Source organism: Columba livia, chromosome 2, assembly GCF_036013475.1.
Source record: "Columba livia isolate bColLiv1 breed racing homer chromosome 2, bColLiv1.pat.W.v2, whole genome shotgun sequence".
NCBI classification, from domain to species: Eukaryota; Metazoa; Chordata; class Aves; order Columbiformes; family Columbidae; genus Columba; species Columba livia.
The window spans coordinates 7996244-8016359 of record NC_088603.1 but is presented as its reverse complement, the minus strand read 5'-3'; the positions used below and the strand labels follow the sequence as shown (position 1 = coordinate 8016359).

The 20116-nt window shown below is 42.5% G+C and overlaps 1 protein-coding gene across 17 annotated transcripts in view; it reads left to right on the top strand.

Annotated features, from left to right (window-relative positions):
• The window catches only part of KMT2C (lysine methyltransferase 2C), a 204705-nt gene that overhangs the window by 68443 nt on the left and 116146 nt on the right, over positions 1-20116 (top strand). For all 17 annotated transcript variants that reach the window (XM_065050408.1, XM_065050407.1, XM_065050411.1 and 14 more), the window contains 3 exons: positions 789-927; positions 16175-16378; positions 19152-19291. In XM_065050408.1, the coding sequence (XP_064906480.1) occupies positions 789-927; positions 16175-16378; positions 19152-19291 (483 nt within the window). The remainder of the gene's footprint in view (positions 1-788; positions 928-16174; positions 16379-19151; positions 19292-20116) is intronic.

Below are 20116 nucleotides of genomic sequence, written 5' to 3'. Positions count from 1 at the left end.
CTGTCTCGCAGCAGCATGTTGCTGTGAACTCCTGGCAAATCCCGACTTGCTCCCTGAAAAGGAAAGAACCAAATGGGAAGAGGGTTGAAGTTGCACAGACAGCAGCAACTTGGTGGTTCATGTTTCTGAGCCACACCTGACTTTCTAAGCAGATAGAAGCATTATCAGCTGTAAATATGTATATTCCTGTCTAACAACTAATCCGAAGTAAAAGGACATGGCAAAAATTGCTTATATTCCCACAGCTTGGAATGAACTTTAAGCTGGCTTAAAGCATGTCCTTCCTTCCTTCACCTCCTCATCCCTGTGCCAGCACATTTGGTGTGATCAGGAATGAACTCGTGCAGAGAATCAATCAAAGTTAACATTAATATGGGAGGAAAAAATGTGTATTATACCGCCGATTGGTGTGCTGACCCCGCTGTTTGTTCAGGGATGGCAGAGCAGGTGCACAGAGGAGATGTGGGGAGAACAATGTTGTCTAGAAATGCAACTTCATCTGGAAAGGCTGTTAGTGAATAACACCCCCCCAGCCCCATTCCTCATTATCGCATGTCTTTAGTTCACAGTGGTACATGGACATCACTTTATAAGTGTACAATTTCATGTTTTAGCTAGATGCGAAGGATATTTTCCTTCCCTCTTAATTTTCTTGTGTCTGAGAACGTAGTTACATGGGGTCCTGTGTCTATAAATAAAAATGGACGTTTGCAGCAGATGGATGCTTTTATAGCCTAAATAAATAAATATTGTGCTGATTTTTTTTTGGTTTGCTTTGTTTTTAACAGAAGTCAAAGAGCAATCTGCAGAAGAGGATGCCCAGACGGAGGCGGAGAGCACCAAGCAGCTAACACCAGTCCTTCAGCGCTCAGTGTCCCAGGAGTCCGCCAGCTCCACCGCCTCCGTGGCTGTGGAAGCTAAAACCAGGTAAAGGGATGGAGGGGGTGGGTGCTGGGAGCCGGGTGCTGGGGTGCAGAGCGCTGGGGGTGCAGGTTTGGGACCCGCCGCTGGTGCTTCGAGGTGCTGGCAGCAGCGCTTTGTGCTTGAGGCTGATGGAGGCTCCACTGGTGTGCAGGGAGATGGGGGTGAAAAGCACATTCCTTGAGTGTTGTCCTCAGACTACACTGGGAAACCCTTGAATTACAGTGTATTAGCCATTTAAATTAAAACAGACGTAAGCGATGGGAGATAAAATGTGATTACCGAAGCTTTCTGAAGTTTCAGCTTGTGTGTCTGTGTTTTCAGAAACAAAGTAAAACAAATCTCTTGTTTTTTCTACTGCGTTTTTCCTTGTTTCAGAATTTATAATATAGACATTAACTTCCGTGGGATTTTTTTTTTACTTTTTATCAATATAAATTACCCAAAAAGCAGTGAAAGTATTCATTGCCTTATTTAAAGGAAACCAGAACACATTGTCGGTGATCACGGTTGAAACAGGATCACAGAGTTCTAGCAGAGCTGCTTTGCTTGAAGCCCTGATAACAACTTTTAACCCATTATTGGGTCTTTTCCCCTGCAGAAATTGCTGTTACCAGTTACTTGCAGTTACGGGTGTGATTATATTTTGACAGACTTGGAGGGAATTGTCATCATCATTTTACTTTCTCCTAATCCAACACGGGGCATATTTTCCTTGCACAAAATATGACTTCTTCTACTTGCTGCGTACATCATTTTCATGTTTCACATGCTCACAAACTTCTTAGATTCCAAGAGGAACTTCCCTTCTTACAGATAATTTCACTTAAATAGATCTTGTGTGTACACCTGAATGAAATACACAGAAGAATTTCTGTTCTTAATGGAGTTTTCCGAAGCCACTATTGAGTTGCAGTAAATATGTGGACCAGCTTGAACCAAACAGCTGTTTTGGTTCTTTATTTGACCCTGGTTTGGATCATTTGCAGAAGTTTTAGAGCTGTTTCCTCCGCTTTCTGTTCTTCTCAAGGTTACTTTCTTGCTGTTATCATGACCAGTTGATGACAGCGCTTTCCCCAGCCATAAACTTGTTTCTTAAAAGCTGGAAAAGAGTCTTCTAAAAAACCCTCTGCATTTGCCCTCAACTCTTCCTTCCAACTGGAAGTGTTGACTTTGATTAGTCAAGATTTAAAGGCTGTTATGGGCCCATTCCTTTGGCCGATCAAAGCATTAAAAAGCTAAATAGTGTTAGTTTTTAATTACAATAACAGTGATCAGGCCTTGTCTCTCACATTTTGGAAAGAAATCTGTGAAGGAGATGCAAAGAAGTTAATTGGAAGTCATAGGTGTCTCTGATCACAAGTAACTTTGGTTCCAGACTTAGATGCAGAATTGGTATTAGTTGCAGAAGTCATTGATCACCTTAATACAATTTGGGGAAAAAGATATATATCAGGGTGGTTTTTTTGGCCCTGTGTCTTGAAACACACACTGGTGATATTTGGTTGTGTAACGGTGGGAGGAGACGTATCAAGATTTGGGATAAGCTGTGATTCCATAGAGACTTTAAACCTGTAACTTGGGGAAGTGGTTTTGAAGCTGATTTCTGAATGAATCATACTCATTGGCTTCACCTCTTTTTTTGGTAAGTTTTTTCTGTTTTTGTTTTATCATATAAGTGACTTAATCCAGTGGAAGTGTTTATATATTGGGGAATAAATTTAGGTATGTGAGACATAGGATAATTATGGAAATATATTATAACAGACAGTGCAGAAATTGCGTAGAACACAGAAAAGAGCCAAATCCTCCACCAGAAGTAGATGCAGGTGTAGGTGGAGCTTGGAGCTACTTTGGCGTCACTTTTTTCAGACCTGAGTAGAAGACAATTCTGGGTGAGTGTCAGGAGGATGGAGCCAGGCTCTTCTCAGTGACAACCAATGGTAGGACAAGGGGCAATGGGTACAAACTGGAACACAGGAGGTTCCATTTAAATATGAGAAGAAACTTCTTCATGGTGAGGGTGCCAGAGCCTGGCCCAGGCTGCCCAGGGGGGTTGTGGAGTCTCCTTCTGTGCAGACATTCCAACCCGCCTGGACACCTTCCTGTGTAACCTCATCTGGGTGTTCCTGCTCCATGGGGGGATTGCACTGGATGAGCTTTCCAGGTCCCTTCCAACCCCTGACATTCTGGGATTCTGTGAAAAATAGAGATTTTAACATAGTAGGATGTTGGGATTTCAGTAGTTGAGACATGAGCCAAAGCCTGGCTTGTGTGGCGTTTTTCTCTGGATCCCTCCTGAGACTGGAGCTAAATTAAGAACATTCAAGAGAAAGGCAAGAGAGAAGATGGTCAATGTTGGAACCTTTCAGAGGTGGGACATGGGGAGTCCAAGAGAACTATGAACTGCAAATGGGATTGGGGCGGGGAATTTAACAACAGATTTAGGATTAGTGCTCAGAAAGCAATGTACTAAACCCCATTAAAATAACCAGTATCTGAGGCACAGTGGGGCAGGGAGGCTGGGAGGGGTGAGTTGGGTGTGTGTGCTCAGGAATGAGTGAATTATTGACCACATGTGGGGACGGGCAGCAACGTCAAGCGGAGATAAACTGTCGAGCCTGGCAGCGGTAAAAGTAACGCTGCCAGCTCTTATATATCATGAGCGTCATGGGGCTTGGAGCCTTTTCCTTTGCTTGTTCCCTTTTTTTGCTTTTTATAAGCCTTGTGAGAAGCTTCTGTCAGCCCAGGGCTTATGGCTGAGTGCAATGCAGGTTCTTGGAACGGCGTTTTCTCCCTGGGCCGGTGCTGCCTGCGGAGCGCAGGGAAGCGCAGCCCCTGGGGCGGGCGAGCAGCCAGAAACCCACCGCCATTCAGGCCGAGCCGCGTCCACCTTCCTCCTCTGCTTCCCACATCGGCATTAAAAGCTAACGAGAACGGCCTAGAAACACAATTCCATAGCAGAACAAAACACCTTTTTGCTCCCTGTCTACTTCCAGAGACTGTAAATTGCATTAATTGCACATTTTCAGTCCTTTCGCCATAATCATAAAGACAGAACGTTCTTAAAATAAACAGTTAGAAGCTGGGATTTTCACACAGCTTGTCTGATTTTGGTAGTTGGGTCTGCTAAATATCTGCTCTTATGAGACTGACATTAAAACTACAAAATAACAACCTGGCAACACACCTTCCGACTTTCCTGCTTCGCTTGTAATTGGACAAAGCACGTAATTTTCATTCCAGACCAATTGCACTATTCCCTCCTATTTTGTTGCTGCTGCTGCTAACATCAAATTGGAGTCTGGAGATGGAGGGCTGGGGGCTTTATTCCACTGAAAAGAGGTGGTAGGTGAACATCTGTTGATTGTGTGAACAAAGAAAATGGTGAAAAAGTAGCAGTGAACTTATTTATCTTTGTTCCTTTTTATTATTTTTTAATCTTCAAAGAAAGTACATTACAAAACTTGCAACACTGAGTGGAAAAAGAAATTGTGGAGTGGCTGAGAGATTAGATAATCTGGACAGAATAACAGTGCATTGATGGAAGGAGGAGATGGATCTTTAGGCAGGAAGGAGTTAGATGAATATTTAATATTAAAAATACGTTTCATTAAAGTTGTAAAGTCAAGTGCATACTTTACAAGATACCAATGTTAGGATTAGTATTTTGAAACTCTGATTATTTCTTTTCATGCATATGTCTTAGGATACAGCTTGTAGTTTTACATTCATGTTTTTCTGCAAGAATTCTTTGTGCAGAGAATGGACCTTATGCACAAAACAGGGTACTCGGGATCATTGCAGAGTTTTACCTTTACACTCTCGCATCTAGATCCATGAGAGCATTTACGGGACCTTCCTCTGAAGTCAGTGATGGACTTCTACATCTGCAAAGTGGAGACAGCATTTCTTTGTGTTACAGAAGCAAGTTATTTAATAATAGTGAAGTAGTGTTCTTTCTTTCGTCTTTCTTTCTTTCTTCTTTCTTTCTTACTTTTTTGTTACTTCTTTCTTTCTTCTTTCTTTCTTTCTTCTTTCTTTCTTTCTTCTTTCTTTCTTTCTTCTTTCTTTCTTCTTTCTTTCTTCTTTCTTTCTTTCTTCTTTCTTTCTTCTTTCTTTCTTCTTTCTTTCTTCTTTCTTTCTTCTTTCTTTCTTCTTTCTTTCTTCTTTCTTTCTTCTTTCTTTCTTCTTTCTTTCTTCTTTCTTCTTTCTTCTTTCTTTCTTTCTTCCATCTTTCTTTCTTCTTTCTTTCTTTCTTCTTTCTTTCTTTCTTCCATCTTTCTTTCTTATTTCTTTCTTCTTTCTTTCTTCTTTCTTTCTTTCCTTTTTCTTTCTTCTTTCTTCTTTCTTTCTTTCTTTCTTCTTTCTTTCTTCTTTCTTTCTTACTTCTTTCTTACTTCTTTCTTTCTTCTTTCTTTCCTTCTCTCTTTCTTACGTCTTTCTTACTTCTTTCTTTCTTCTTTCTTTCTTTCGTCTTTCTTTCTTCTTTCTTTCTTCTTTCTTTCTTCTTTCTTTCTTCTTTCTTTCTTCTTTCTTTCTTCTTTCTTTCTTCTTTCTTTCTTCTTTCTTTCTTCTTTCTTTCTTTCTTCTTTCTTTCTTTCTTCTTTCTTTCTTTCTTCTTTCTTTCTTTCTTCTTTCTTTCTTTCTTCTTTCTTTCTTTCTTCTTTCTTTCTTTCTTCTTTCTTTCTTCTTTCTTTCTTCACTGGGCAGTCTAACCCGGAATTAAATCAGTGATTTGGCTTGTGGGGTACAATTGGAATATTGTCAGTAATAAAAGACTAAGACCGCACATGGAAAAATGAGAGACAAGTTAAATATTTGCTCGTTGTCCATCCTGTGTGTTCATGCATTGGCTGGGGAGATGGTCAGGTGGAGAGTTTTATGACAGATGGTTGTTAAAGGAGCTCTATCTCAGATTCATAGGGCAGGAAGGGACCTTTGGAAGTCATCTGCTTCACCTTCTTTTCCCAGGTAGGAATCTACCGCTGTCATTCCACACAAAAGTTTATGTAAACTGCTCCTAAGCCTTACAGTCATAAAACCTCCAGATCTTCCCTAAACTGTCCCTTCCAGTGTATTCTTTGTCTTTACCGATGGAAACACTTTCCTTCACATCTAACCCACACTCTCACTCTGGGTTTATCCCACTACTACTTGTACCATCTGCCAAGGATAATGAAGGATAGATCTGGCTCTTGGTTTGTTTCTCTAGCATGCTTTACTTCATAACAAAAACCTCAAATTTGTCCCTTCTTTCTCTGTAGCTGATGTTTACTTGAGCTCGGAATCTTCTCGCTGAGTTCTCTCCAGATGGTCTGCGTCTTTTTTGGAGCACAGAATGCATATCGCACAAATGGGGCCAAAGAAGGGTTTCACAGGCAGCCTCAATCCTTAGGTTGAACAGTTGACATTGTGACTATAATGTGTTTAATGCTCTAATGTAGAACTTGTGTCTTGTGGAATTTGTCACCCACGATCAATGGCATTCATGACGAGGCCACCCATGTTCAATGGCATTCATGGCCTTTGAGTTGCACGGACCTTTGCTCCTTGAATTAATCTGTTACACAAGATGGTCCCACCACAGAACCATACTTAGGAACGTCTGCTGCCCTCTCTGAGCAGGTGCTCCAGGTTTCTGGATTCCCACTCTCAGCCTCTCACAGATGTTTTAAGGCAGTTTTTCTGTCTCACGTCCTCCTACGGCTGCTTGTGTCCACCTGGGTCTGTCCTGTCACTGCTGAGCAGCAGGTCCAGCACTGGCAGGTCAGGGCTGTTGACTGCACAGATTTTCCTTCCTTTGAGAGAAGGCTGTGAGACAGACAGACAGAACATCCCGTGGCTGGCAGTCTGTCAGACCATGCTGAAGGACTGATACCAGCACTTGATACACAGTGTCCTGTGTAGACCAAGCTCAGGAGGGGGTGGGATGCCTGCTTTGTCAGAGAGTTGCACAGAGACGTGTTTGTTACAGGTGACGGGAAGAGTCTGGGGTCTTTAGTTCTGTTCCAGTGTTGAGTGAATACCAAGTCTTCTCTCACTTCTTCCAAATACCACCTTTTCTGTTTTTTTTTTTCACTTCCAGCTTTCTTCATCAGACTCTTGCATTTGCCCATGTTGTTGACTCCTCATCATATTCCCGTTCTCTTTTTCTAAGCCTAGTCTCTGTTCATCAGCTCTAATCATTGTTTCAGTGTCCACTCAGTTGTGGTTTCTTCTTTTTTGGCTCTTACCCTGATCTACATTTTCCTTCCCTCCACCTTCAGTGGCTCCCAGGCAGATGTTTGTGACATATTTCTTCTTACCCCTTTCTCCATTTTCCTGTTCATTTTCCTTGTCAGCTGAGGCTGAGTTCTCTTCGTGCTTCCTTTGGCTTTCAGTGTGATGTATATTATTCCACACAGTCAATTGACAGAAGGTTGGAGCATGGAGGGGTTGGTCTCTTCTCCCAAATAACAAGTGACAGGACGAGAGGAAATGGCCTCAAGTTGCAACAGGGGAGGTTCAGATTGGATATTAGGAAAAAATTCTTCCTGGAAAGGGCTGTCAGGCATTGGAACAGGCTGCCCATGGCAGTGGTGGAGTCACCATCCCTGGAGGGGTTTGAAAGGCATTTAGACGAGGTTCTTAGGAACATGGTTTAGTGCTGGATTTAGGTGATGGTTGGACTCAATGATCTTGAGGGTCGCTTCCAAGCAAAGTGATTCTGTGCTTCTATAATTTAAATGACAGAATCTGAACTGACAGCATCCCTAAGCCGTAGTTGCAGAGATGATCCCAGTGAGTGTCTCTAACCTTTTCTGGAAGGATGTTTGTTGGCGGGGTGAGGATGGTGCATATGGAGTCTGCTCTCACATAGGGACGGTGAGAGGATGGAGTGTGCTTAGTGAAGAGAGAATTTTTGAGCTTGTATCTTCGATGTGCTAAAGCTTTGCTCAAACACGTGATCTCCTTGGTAAGGTTAGAAACATTTGGAGGAGCGAGTTTGACTCATTTTCATAGGCTTCCAGAAAATGTATCTGTAACTTCAAAAATGAATGTAGTAAAGCTTAAAAAGTTTCACAGAGCGGCAGAAAGGCTGATCAGACATGGAGTAGCTTTCCTGTGGGGAACAGCTAAGTAAGCCAGTAACCTTCTGTCTGTAAAAGAGATTGGGTGAGGAAGATAAGAGTCTTTCAAGATCACAAGTGGCATGGGGAGGCTAGCTGTATGTCGACTATTCACTTTCTTTTAATTCAAGAAACTGGGGGACATCAAATGAAACTTTAAAGGGTTAGATGCAAAATAAAAGGAGGCGATTCTTTTTGCAGCAAATAGTTGTCTAGAGTGACGTGGAAATCCTCGCCAGAGGATGTTGTGGTTTGCTGAAAATTTGTGTGAGGTCAAACTGAGGAAATTCATGGAAGAAACTGAGATTTACTGAATATACAGGAATCACAGCTGGTACAGGGAGGCTTTGAAGTGCTGGGAGGTACGAGTAGTATTATATGTTTGCCCTGTGCTTCTGTTTATTGTATTTCTAACACTGACCATACGGGGCTGATGAACCTTTAATCTGCCCCAGCACCCTTTTGACTACAGAGCCCCCACTCTGTTTTATTTCAGCTCTTCTGTAAACATATTCCCAAAGAAAAAATACAAAGTTTGGGTTTTGCAGAACAGCATTTTTTCCTTTTCCTAATGCAACTGAACAATTTTGATGAAACCTTCTTGAAAAACTGTTCTGTTGGCTTTAAAGCCAACTTGATGTATCATAGAATCCTTTCAGTTGGAAGGGACCCTCAGGATCATCGAATCCAACCATCACCTAAATCCAGCACTAAACCATGTTCCTAAGAACCTTGTCTAAATGCCTTTTAAACCCCTCCAGGGATGGTGACTCCACCACTGCCCTGGGCAGCCTGTTCCAATGCCCGACAGCCCTTTCCGGGAAGAAACTCTTCCTAATATCCAATCTGAACCTCCCCTGGCACAACTTGAGGCCATTTCCTCTTGTCCTATCACTTGTTACTTGGGAGAAGAGACCAACCCCCTCCATGCTCCAAGCTCCTTTCAGGCAGTTCAGAGATCAGAAGGTCTCCCCTCAGCTCCTGTTCTCCAGGCCGAGCAGCCCCAGTTCCATTCTATATGGGATTTTTGTGGAGAGTACAAGTCAGTTCAGTCAGACATTAAAGAATTATTTCTAAATGGACTTGAAGTAGCCTCGAAATCACTTTACACAGAACGGACATGCTGGTAATGCTTCCTGCATTTAGGGTTTGTGAAGTCCTAACTGAGCTTCAAGCATTTGTTTAGATTAAAGCTGACACATACATTTGATGAATAAGAGCGTATTTTCATATTTTTTAAATTTTAAAATGTCAGTAAAAGGTGTTGTTTTGGTGGTGGCGTTTGGAGGGTAATGTTTTCTCTCTTTCAGATGAGAAGAGTGTCATTAAGTTGATTATATGGTTGTAGAACTCCAACCGTGCTGGTTTGAAAAAATGGGAAAGCAATTATTGTCTAATGAGGTTTAATTGCTTTGTGCAAACTTAAAGTTTTAAAATTCTTCACCCGAAGTTCATATGAACCCCCTGTCCTTTTTTTTAAAGGAATTATGCCGCATAAGTTAAAGACTCATTTCAAAATCTGCTCTGTAATAGTGTGACAGTGTCAAACCGTTTCAAAATTTAAAATTGTTCTGTAATTCTGCTCCCTATTGGAAAGAGAACACTTTGTGTGTCAGACACTTAAATATGGCTTGCAGCTGAGAGCTTTAGCATCTTTCTCTTTGTGGTATCTCCATGTTGCACTTTTCATCCTCCACTATCCTTAGTATCCTTCATTCCAAAGGATGATTTATTGGGTTGTTAATCCTGTGTCAATGTGAAGTTGCTGTACATCGCCTGATGAGTCCTGGTGGACAGCAGGATGACCATGAGCCAGCACTGGGCCCTTGTGGCCAGGAAGGCCAATGGTACCTGGGGGGGATTAGAAGGGGGTGGTCAGTAGGTCAGAGAGGTTCTCCTGCCCCTCTGCTCTGCCCTGGGGAGACCACACCTGGAATATTGTGTCCAGTTGTGGCCCCTCAGTTCCAGCAGGACAGGGAACTGCTGCAGAGAGTCCAGCGCAGGGCAACAAAGATGCTGAAGGGAGTGGAGCATCTCCCGTGTGAGGAAAGGCTGAGGGAGCTGGGGCTCTGGAGCTGGACAAGAGGAGACTGAGGGGTGACCTCAGTAATGTTTACAGATATATAAAGGGTGAGTGTCAGGAGGATGGAGCCAGGCTCTTCTTGGTGACAACCAATGATAGGACAAGGGGCAGTGGGTTCACACTGGAACACAAAAGGTTCCACTTAAATTTGAGAAGAAACCTCTTCGTGTTGAGGGTGCCAGAGCCTGGCCCAGGCTGCCCAGGGAGGTTGTGGAGTCTCCTTCTCTGCAGACATTCCAACCCGCCTGGACACCTTCCTGTGTAACCTCATCTGGGTGTTCCTGCTCCATGGGGGGATTGCACTGGATGAGCTTTTGAGGTCCCTTCCAACCCCTGACATTCTGTGATTCTGTGATGTGTTTTCTTCAGGAGTTTCCTTTCAAGCCTCTTCATTATTGAGGTCCAGATATTTACAGGCTATTTAAATGAAGCTGAAAAGCCTAATCTGAACCCCAAGATTTAGAACAACTTCACCTCTGTGAATATCTCACATATATTAGAACTCATGCTGATGCAAACCCCCCGCATTGTTTTAAGCCAGAATTCCGTTTTTTTCACTTTGCATGCAGCTTTCAGGTCTTGAATTGAATTTACATAGATGATACAATGGTGCATCTTCACTAAGAAGAAAAACAATTTACTCTTTAACACAAAACGAGAGTGAAGCCAAAGGTAGTTTGTGCATTAGCACAACTTGGCATAGCTAAATAAATAGTAGGTCCCCTGTAGCGTTTAATTTAGCCTTTTAACATATGTTAAAACTGCTAACAGGGTTAGGTGGGAGAAGAATTCTCAAGGCCAATTCTCATCAGTCTGCTTTGGTAATCAGTACAAACGATGCTCTGAAGCTCTGTTTTGCTCCCAGATATTCCATTTCATTGTGCTGAGCTTAATTTCAATCGTGAAAAATAGATGTTAAAAACATGTAAAATTCCTGTAACACCTTTGCTGACACAACCCCGGGTTTTATGCTTCTCAGTTTCACCTTTCAAAAACGCTAAAGTGTGTGTGAAAAAGGCATCCTGAAGGCATTTCCAGACACTGAGGAAAATTATTGCATAATTCCTTTAAAAACAAACAAACTCGTAGCAAAAATCAAATGGTACCCTCTTCACCTTCTTTTTCAACCCAAAGCATGAATCATTGTTTTTACGCCTTTTTTTTTTAAATCTTTGGTGCAATCATTATAATGGCAAATGGCAGTAGTGATCATCTGTATTTATTGTTAAGACAATGGTTATAGCTGGTGGATCTTACTGGAATTGCTGTGCCTTGGGGTTTCTCAGAGATAACCCATTGCCTTTTCCTTTTTAAACAGCAACAACGACCTTTGCTTTTAATAAGATTGATTGAAAAGGTGAATGCACAAACTTCTTTGATAATTGGTGTCCCGCAGTAGGCTTGAGGTGATAGAAAAGCGTCTCTTGAGGCGCGTCCATGGGTTTGTATTTCTCCCGCTGTCGACAGCCTCTGTTCACATCTGGAGGCCGCTGGGGTTCCCGTGCATGTTCTCCTGAAGGAACGGGACCTTTAACAGGCGGCCGTGGGACTTTCATTAGTCTGCCTCCTTCAGCAGGTAGTATTGACAGGGTTTTATGCCTTAAAGTGTCGTACCAAGACATGCTCAACGTGGGCTTCTTGCTGCCTTCCTTGGCGTTCAGCTGTACAGGAGATACGGGGGGAAGTTATGCCTATGAAAATAAGGGAAATTTATACACAGAGATGTGGGTGGATGGCAGTGCTGCATATCAGTGCGGACCCTTGCACCTTCTACCCAGGAATGAAGAATAGGCGAGTGAGCGGCCACATCTGGTACTGTTGAGGGTAACGCAATCTCAGGTGGGTCGGTCTGACGATTGCCACACAGCACAGCGCTCCCGCAGACCCGGGCGTAGATCTGTGAGGTGCGGGACGCCGCAGAAACAAAACATGTTTACGTAAGCCAGTCTGCACATCTGTTTGTTGTCACGGAGCCTTGGCTGACACAGGACACCCCAGTAGCATTTCCCAACGCGAGAGGGTCCCGGAGGGGCTTCTGCTCACGCTGTGTAACTACAGCAGCACTCGGTGTGCTTTAAGTGTTTGTAATGCTGGTGGTCAGCCTTAGAATAATTCTGTTTAACAAAATAAAACGCTTTGGGACTGTTGATTTTACCTTAATTCTCTTAACTGAATATTTGCAGACGAGCCAGGAGAATGTTTCTCCTTCTCTGGTTGTAATTTAATATTGTGCAACTAGTTGCCCAATAGTGAATGTGTTGAAATGAACTCCTTCAAATGAGAAAGTCTGTGTTTTAGGATGAGCCGTAATGACTGTATGTCATCGGTCAAGGAGAGGAAATAGTGACTGTTCTTCTCCCTTCCTCCAGCTTTAACTGGCTGGAGGGCATTTTGTTTTCCTTTCTCGGGATATGGACTGGGGAGGATCGTAGCATCTGAGATTCTTGTTGGGGGGTTGAGTACGTTCTGCGTGAGGAACGGGCACTGACCAGACAACTCAATAAAATAAGAACTCATAGAAGAAAGTGGCTGTGGCAGAGTGCTGAGATCTACGTGCTTCTTTTTAGAAGGAACATCTTTTTAACAAGATCTGAGTCTGGATCTCCTCTCATGGCTTGGTAGGAACAGACATTAGTTCAGACATTATTAGCCCTGTTGCTTCTTACTGCATCCCCTAAACCTAGGTGTCTGGTTTGTTCTGAATAGATTTTTTTCATCTGCATCATGTATTAAGATTTGTGTGCATACAGATGTATTAAATCCTTTGGGATGAGGGGAGGTGTATAAGCACCTACTGGTAGTAAACCACCTATGGAATTTTAAACCTATATAAAAAGGTAGCATTTGTTCTGGAAAAATTTAGAAATTAAGTTGCATTTACAAATAATGATAAATTTGTATTTTTGTTTGAAGCATTATAGATAGGTCTTAAAAAGAGTATTGGTGAGCTTTATCTCTCTTTTTTTCCTTAGTAGGTTATAAAATATATGTGACAAATCATTTCTTGCTTGTTATCCCGTTTTGAATTAGCCTGTTCTGAAAATATGCTAATTATGATAACAGATCTAGAGTTTGATCTTAAGAGTTGCCAGTATCTCTGTTTTCTTATCTTCAATATGAGAGCTCTTCTTGCATCACAGATTTAGATCCTCTAATTGCATATTGACATATGGAAAGTAGACTTGTAAGTACTTTCTGCAATCCTCAGATGATAGGAATAAAAAAAACCTCTTACCTTCTGCCTGTACAGACGTAACTTAAAATATTTACTGAGCACTTCAACCTAAAAGGCTGACGCGATGGAACTGGCCACTTTGTCGTGAGTGACAAACCAGCGAGGTGCCGTGTTGGAATTGTGGAATCATTTCAGTTGGAAGAGACCCTCAGGATCATCGAGTCCAAAGTGGCTTTGCTGCCGAGGGTCCCTCCAGCATCCAGACGCTGCTTACCCGCCCTGGAAAGAGCGAAACTCTTTTTTCTCCCTTCTTTTATAACCCTCCCCCTCAATCTCAGCCGCACACTCTTGGCAGCGGTCTGGGAATGTTCTGCTGCTCCCACCTTTAACTTCTGCATCTCTGTGATCACAAACCTTTAGCAAAAGGTTCCCCAGTCCCCTCCTGGTGTGCTCAGCTGTGGTTCCCCAGCTTTGCTGGAGCAGGAGCACAAACCAGCAGATTCGTGGCGGCCTCCCAGCTGTCCACACCGCAGCGAAACTGCTGCTCCTGGTTTTTAGCATCGCTCCGCCGGGATAAAACTGCTGCTGGAAGTTGGGGTGCAGGAGCCGCCTCACCAGAAATATCTGCTTTACCCCTCTATTCCCTTTTCCACTTTAAGAGTCAGTTGTGTGTTTTGGTTTTGTTTTGTTTTGCTTTGTTTTTTTCTTTTTTTTTTTTTTTTTTAATTACGTTTATAAACCTCAACATTATTGCATATTTGCCACCACTTCCCTTTAAGGAGCTTTGTTTATCTAGTCATAATTATCCTTGAGTCTTTTAATGAGCAGTGATAGTCTGTCCTAACAGGATGTATGAATAATTATTTATTCCGCTGTGGATAATCTCATGTTTGTAACTAGTGTAATTTATATACCATGGCGCTGCCTGTTTAAATCTCTTAAGTCTCCTCACAAGTCTCTCTGGTCTCAACTGGCATAAATAGCTTTGCTTTCCCTTTCTCGCTGGCTCTGGCTGCGAGGCCACATCAGGTTTCACTGGTAGTCTAGTGGTTACATTCACTGACGTGCAAATAGTAATTTGTTTGTTGCTCTGTCACATTGGAAACTAGCTTATAAAATAGACATATGTACTGTTTAGCTGTAACTATTCATTTCCCCCCGTTCTTATGCTACATTTATCTGTATTTTCTTTGTGCTTTTTATCTTTGGGTACATGTTTCTCAAGGTTTCTGGAGCGTGTCGAACGTTCACCATCAGTTCTGGGGGTAGCGCTGGCTGGTGCTGCTCCTGTGCGGCCGAGGCTGTGAATATGAGGGTGAATATCTCCTCACAGTGCCGTGGTAGGGTCTTCATTTGAGTACCATGATGGGACCAATTTTACCTGCCCACCAACACCCGTGTCCCCAAGGGTCTCTCTGCCTCAGGGAAAGTGTAATCTTACCTACAGAACATAAGTAAAAGAATTTGGCTTCATTTTGCGCTCTTGACATGATGCTCCCTTCCATATAGTAGCAAAGTTCAAAGGCATTTTGTGTACCCACTTGTAATTTCTTCCTATTATTTTTTTTCCTAGTGTTTCTCTGCGTTGAGGGCAAAATAACTGTCTCGGAGATTAAACCAAATCTAAGGGGCATTGTTGGATTTTCCGTGTCTTCTATTCTGAACTGGAACTTTTCTACTTTTGCCGTTTCTGTTGCTGCTCCTGCCTCACTGGGTTCAAAAGCACAGGCACTCTGTACTTTTTCCACCCAGATTTTAGTATATATTATACAGGAATTTAGCCATAAGGTTTTCTCTTTGTCCTACCTTACATCCTTCCACTCACCCGCCCCACACAGAGTGTCCCGAACCCAGATGTGCCACCTTGCAGATGCACTGAAATCTGTTTAAGTGGGATCCAGGCAAAACCAACCCTCTGTTTAAACGCCCCATTCCCTGAGGCATCTTTTGAGGGTCTTAGGGGCATAAATATGAAAACAGAATTGCTCATTTAAGCATAAAAAGATGTGTTAAATGGCCTTCCTTTAATGCAAACTGCATCGGTTGCAGAAGTTCACCTTTTGAAGTTTGTGGATATATTTATTATAGAAGTATTTTTCGGTAGCTCCCACATGAGGTGACACAAGGAGCGCTGCAGAGCTGTTGTTTCAGTGCTGTTGCTGTGTTGTGTGTGTTAAAACACAATTGCAAAGGGTACAGGGATGCTGTAGCAATCACAGCTCTGTAAATATGAATTTCCTCTAGTAAAACTTCTAAGTATAGTTTTATTTTTAAATATGAATGTCAAAAGGGTGTTTGGATTTGTGTATGTTACACCCTGGCATGTGTGACTGTAGCCATTGCTGTGATTTTTCTCATTCTTTGTTTTTTTTCCATTTCATTAAACCTTTTGGTGAATAGTATTTGCACATTGTGTCACAGTAAATGCATATTCACTTATAGAAAGGTATATGGGTCTTAATGTTCTGTGTTCAAAAAGGCAGAGCATTGTCATTTCTGTGATGGCAACGCTCAGTTCTCCTAATGGATGTGAGGTGTTAATTAAGATCTTTTTTTGGCCTGGTTTCCTGATGCCTTTTAGTGAATGCGTGTATGGAGATACAGAACTTTATATTAATCATTAGAATATTGGATGTGCTTTGGTTTGTTTTTCGGTCGTTGTTTTTTAGTCATGCACTTTTGTGAAGAAAAATGTTATTTTAACAAAACGGTAAGTTGGCTGGAAATATTGTTTCTGAATGCTGAATTCTGATACCTGACAGCACTTGGGAGCTTTCATTGTTTTGTTATAAAGGGTTAAATTGGCACGAAAGTTGCTCGTTGATGGGGTATCCTCTGCTGTTTTCCCCCCAGAAAAAGGAGTAATTTTCTTCCCTTTCACAGCGAACAACTCTGCGCCTTTTGTTACTGTGGAGAACGGAGCTCATTAGGACAAGGAGACTTAAAACAGTTCAGTCCAACTCCTGGGTATGTTATCCCATGGAAAAACCAGCCTTTAAATAAGAGTGAAGCCAGCGACAGCACCGATGGAGCTTGTGAGAGAACTCCGAGGCAAAACTCAGTGCCGCGCAAACAGAGAGGACAGAAGTAAGTGCATTCTACAGTAAATGTGGGGCGGTTGTTTTGCGTGAAGGTCAGGAAGCATCTTTGCAGATGCTCTACTGCGATAGGCAAGTAACTTGAATTTGTGAAAATATGGTTCATTAATATTAGTAATGAAAAAAATAGCTGCCTCTTCCCCTTCTTAAAGATTGGTTGGCTTCTCCCTTCCAGTGAGAATCTTGACTCTGGAAGAACATAGAAAAGAAACACAGTTATTGTAAAGCACAGATCTGCTTGTGAGGTTGAAGTAAAAGCATGCACAGGAGTAGAATCATAGAATCATAGAATGTCCTGAGTGGGAAGGGACCCACAAGGATCAGAGAGTCCAACTCCTGTCCCTGCACAGGACAAGCCCACAGGTCACACCGTGTGTCTGAGGGTGTTGTCCAGTCTCTCCTTGAATACGAGAAGATAACAGACTTGTGACATGTGGTGTATTTTATAGACTGGTGTACCTAGGAGCCCATCTTGTTGAAACTTTACTCTTTTTACCCTTTACTCTTGCAATGGTGACAGTGTTGTTACAGCACACGGGGCGGTTCTTTCCCTTCAGCAGTGGGGGCCGGCGGCAGGTTTCCCAGCAGGCTGGTTTTAGCCATGGAAAGGGCAGCATCCCCCGTCCTCTCAGGGTGGTTCCACCTTTCAGTAATTCTGAAACATGACAGGAACGTGCACAGCAAGTTTTCTTCAAGATATGGTGTGGCCGGTGGTGGCACGTAAGACATGACTGATGGGAGAAGCGTGTTGTAAAATCTGTCTGCCCATCACACTCTGTTCAGTGGTGCCTAATGACAGGATGAGGGGCAATGGGAAGCACAGGAGGTTCCATCTGAATATGAGGAGAAACTTCCTTATTTGAGGTGCCAGAGCCTGGAACAGGCTGCCCAGAGAGGTTGTGCAGTCTCCTTCTCTGGAGACATTCAAACCCGAGCAGGTGGGTTGGACTGGATGATCTCCAGAGGTTGTTTCCAACCCCGACCAGCCTGTGGTTCTGTCAGTTTGTAGGTACAGGGGTTCTGTGGCCGTGGCCTCCAGAGGGGCCCTGGTGGGGCAGGCCGCGCTGGGCCGCTGCTCTTTGAATCTCACCAAAATATACTCAAAAATATGAAATTGCAGATTGGATTGGGCTGTTCTTTAAATGGATCAGTTTGATCTTGTGAGAAGTATTTTTTTTTAATATTAAAAATGCCTTGTCAATTGGGATTTAGGTTTTTCTTAACATTCCTTTAAACTCCCGTGTTTTGAGCAGCAGCTTAATGTTAGCAGTGTCTCCGCTGGACGTCAGTGGTGTTGAGGAACCAGCTTTGTTGAGGAGAACAGGTTAATTTAGTGCGTTAATAAGGGGAGTCTTAATGTCAATAGTGTCAGAATTAGGGAATGTGAGGATGTTGTTGTTCTGTCATGACATGGGTCATGAGGATATAATGTAGTAAGTGAAGGCTTCTAAGCTTTCTTTGGCAGTGCAAGGGGGATGTTACTCTTCTTTTTCCCCACAAACTAAGGTTTTCGTTTTGGTTTGGGTTGATTTTTTCCCTGCATATTTCTGAGTGAAATTGTTGAAGTAGAGCATGCATGGTTTTCATGAAGGCAAAGTTATTGCAGGTTAAAATTCCAGTGTTTATTTCTCATCATTTTGGTGGTGGGTCTTTTTTCAGCATCTCTGTTTCCAGAGGTTGTAAGCAGGACAGCAGTGGGGAAGGAGCTGCTTTTGTGCTCCATCAGCTCCAGAAACTCAGAGGTAGCAGCAAATACACACATTTGAGTTACTAGTGGAGAAGAGAAATGAAGTTTAAAGAACCTTAATATGGAGCGCAGCACCTCCTTTCCTACCAGCTGATGAAGCACCAGATGAGACCCGGTCTCAGCTTAATGCACATCCTTACATGTCCAAGATAGTTTTTTGCCTCCAAGAAATAAAGGAGGAATCATTGCTGCTGCTTTTTTTTTTTTATATATATATATTGGAGTAATCCGAGTTTTATTAATCGTTGTCTGTTGAGATTAGAATTTGTGGCACAAATTAATAAGGTTATAAACCAGATCCTCGCATGTCAGCACAATACAGTAGTGATTATATCGCTGCATTTTTCAGTCCCTCCACACTCTTTTCTTCCTGCCCCCATCCCCTCCTTTTCCCTGCTCCCTTTTTTTTTCTAACGTCTTGATGGCGTTGGATCAAGATACTTATTTCCAAGCGGCTTTTTCACTCCTAGTGCTGTATTTTACCCAGGCCCCTTCCCCCTGGCCGGGGCGGCCTCCTTTGGGGACACCGTCCGTGCTGTTCACACTGCAAGGAAAGGGCCACGTGAGCGCTGCCGCTGGTTCTCTCCACTCCCACCGCTCTCATTTCTTCCCTCTACGCGTCTTCTTCCCCAGAGCAGCACAGGCCGCGTGCTGTTACGTAATTCTCTGTTCCAAGGGTTGGGCAAGTGCTAATATCAAACAGAAGTGGACTTTAAAAGCAGCAGCGTGTGTGTCCTGAAGAATTAAGAAGAGAGCAGGCTGGGGAAAGGGGCATCTCACCAACTAGTTTTTTTATCTATTGTATAGCAGCTTTAACTGAAAACTTCTTTTTTTGGTGAAAAATGCTGGGCTACAGTATGAGGAAGAAAGACTTTTGTTCACGTTGATGTGTATTTTATCATGTTTGGCAAAATTCGTAGTGACTTTCCCTGAGTTTTGGGTCATTTACAAGTATCTAGTTATTGAACAAAGAACGTGGTCACTTCTAAGTTTGTTTTTCTGCTCCCCACTACAGATCCCGATCGAGTATAGCATCATGTACAAGTGTAAGCACCCAAACCGCTTCTGACGATCAGGTTGTCAAATTCTGGGATGAACTCAGTTCGGTTGGCTTACCAGATGATGTTGATCTTCAAGCCTTATTTGAGCCAACAGGTAAGAAGTGTCACTATCCTCCTTTTTTCCCATCCAGCAGTAGTACAAGTAGCTACAATGACAGCCATGTAGGTTATTTTAGCTGTTGGTTTTCGGTGCTCTGCTGTTCATCAAATGTTTGATGCTTTTGTAGCTTTTGCCGGTGTTATGTGACGGTTTTGTATGTTCTCGTCTTCAAGTGCTGGACAGAACTGTTGTTGTATGGGTAAATGTTTGTAATCTACCACTGTGTTCAGGTAGTAATAGCTTCAGTATCACAATTCCATTTTGGGGAGGAAAGGAAAAAGAAGTGAGATACATCTTAATATCATTCTTGAAGTCCTAATCCTGTAGCCTTACCTAATCTCCTGCTGCTAATGCGGGGTTATCGGAAGTAATGGAAGATGTAAAAGAGCAGGATTGATCAAATAATAGAGACATAATACACTTGCATGTTTCCATTGCCTGCAGGTTTTCTGCCAGAAAACTGTCTGGTTTGTCATCTTCTCTATCGTTTTAATGGAACTTTTCTTTTTACTCAATTATGAACTATTTTTTCAGAAAGCATCTATGTCCAAATGCTTTGATGCCATTAGTCTGCTCTTGTGTTTTGCCTCAAAAAATGGAAATATCTTTTTGCAGTAATATAAATGTCATTCTTTTGTGAGTGTGGAAAGTAATTTCAAAGTCTAATTAAAAACAAAATAAAATCTAATGGTCCATTTTAAATAGTTATACCGTAGTGTGTGTGGATGGCTGGGGGGGAGTTAACCATCTAAATGTTTAAAGTTGTTATTATTTGTAGATGACACTTCCCAGGCTCTTACAGAGATTTTTGGGGAAGTT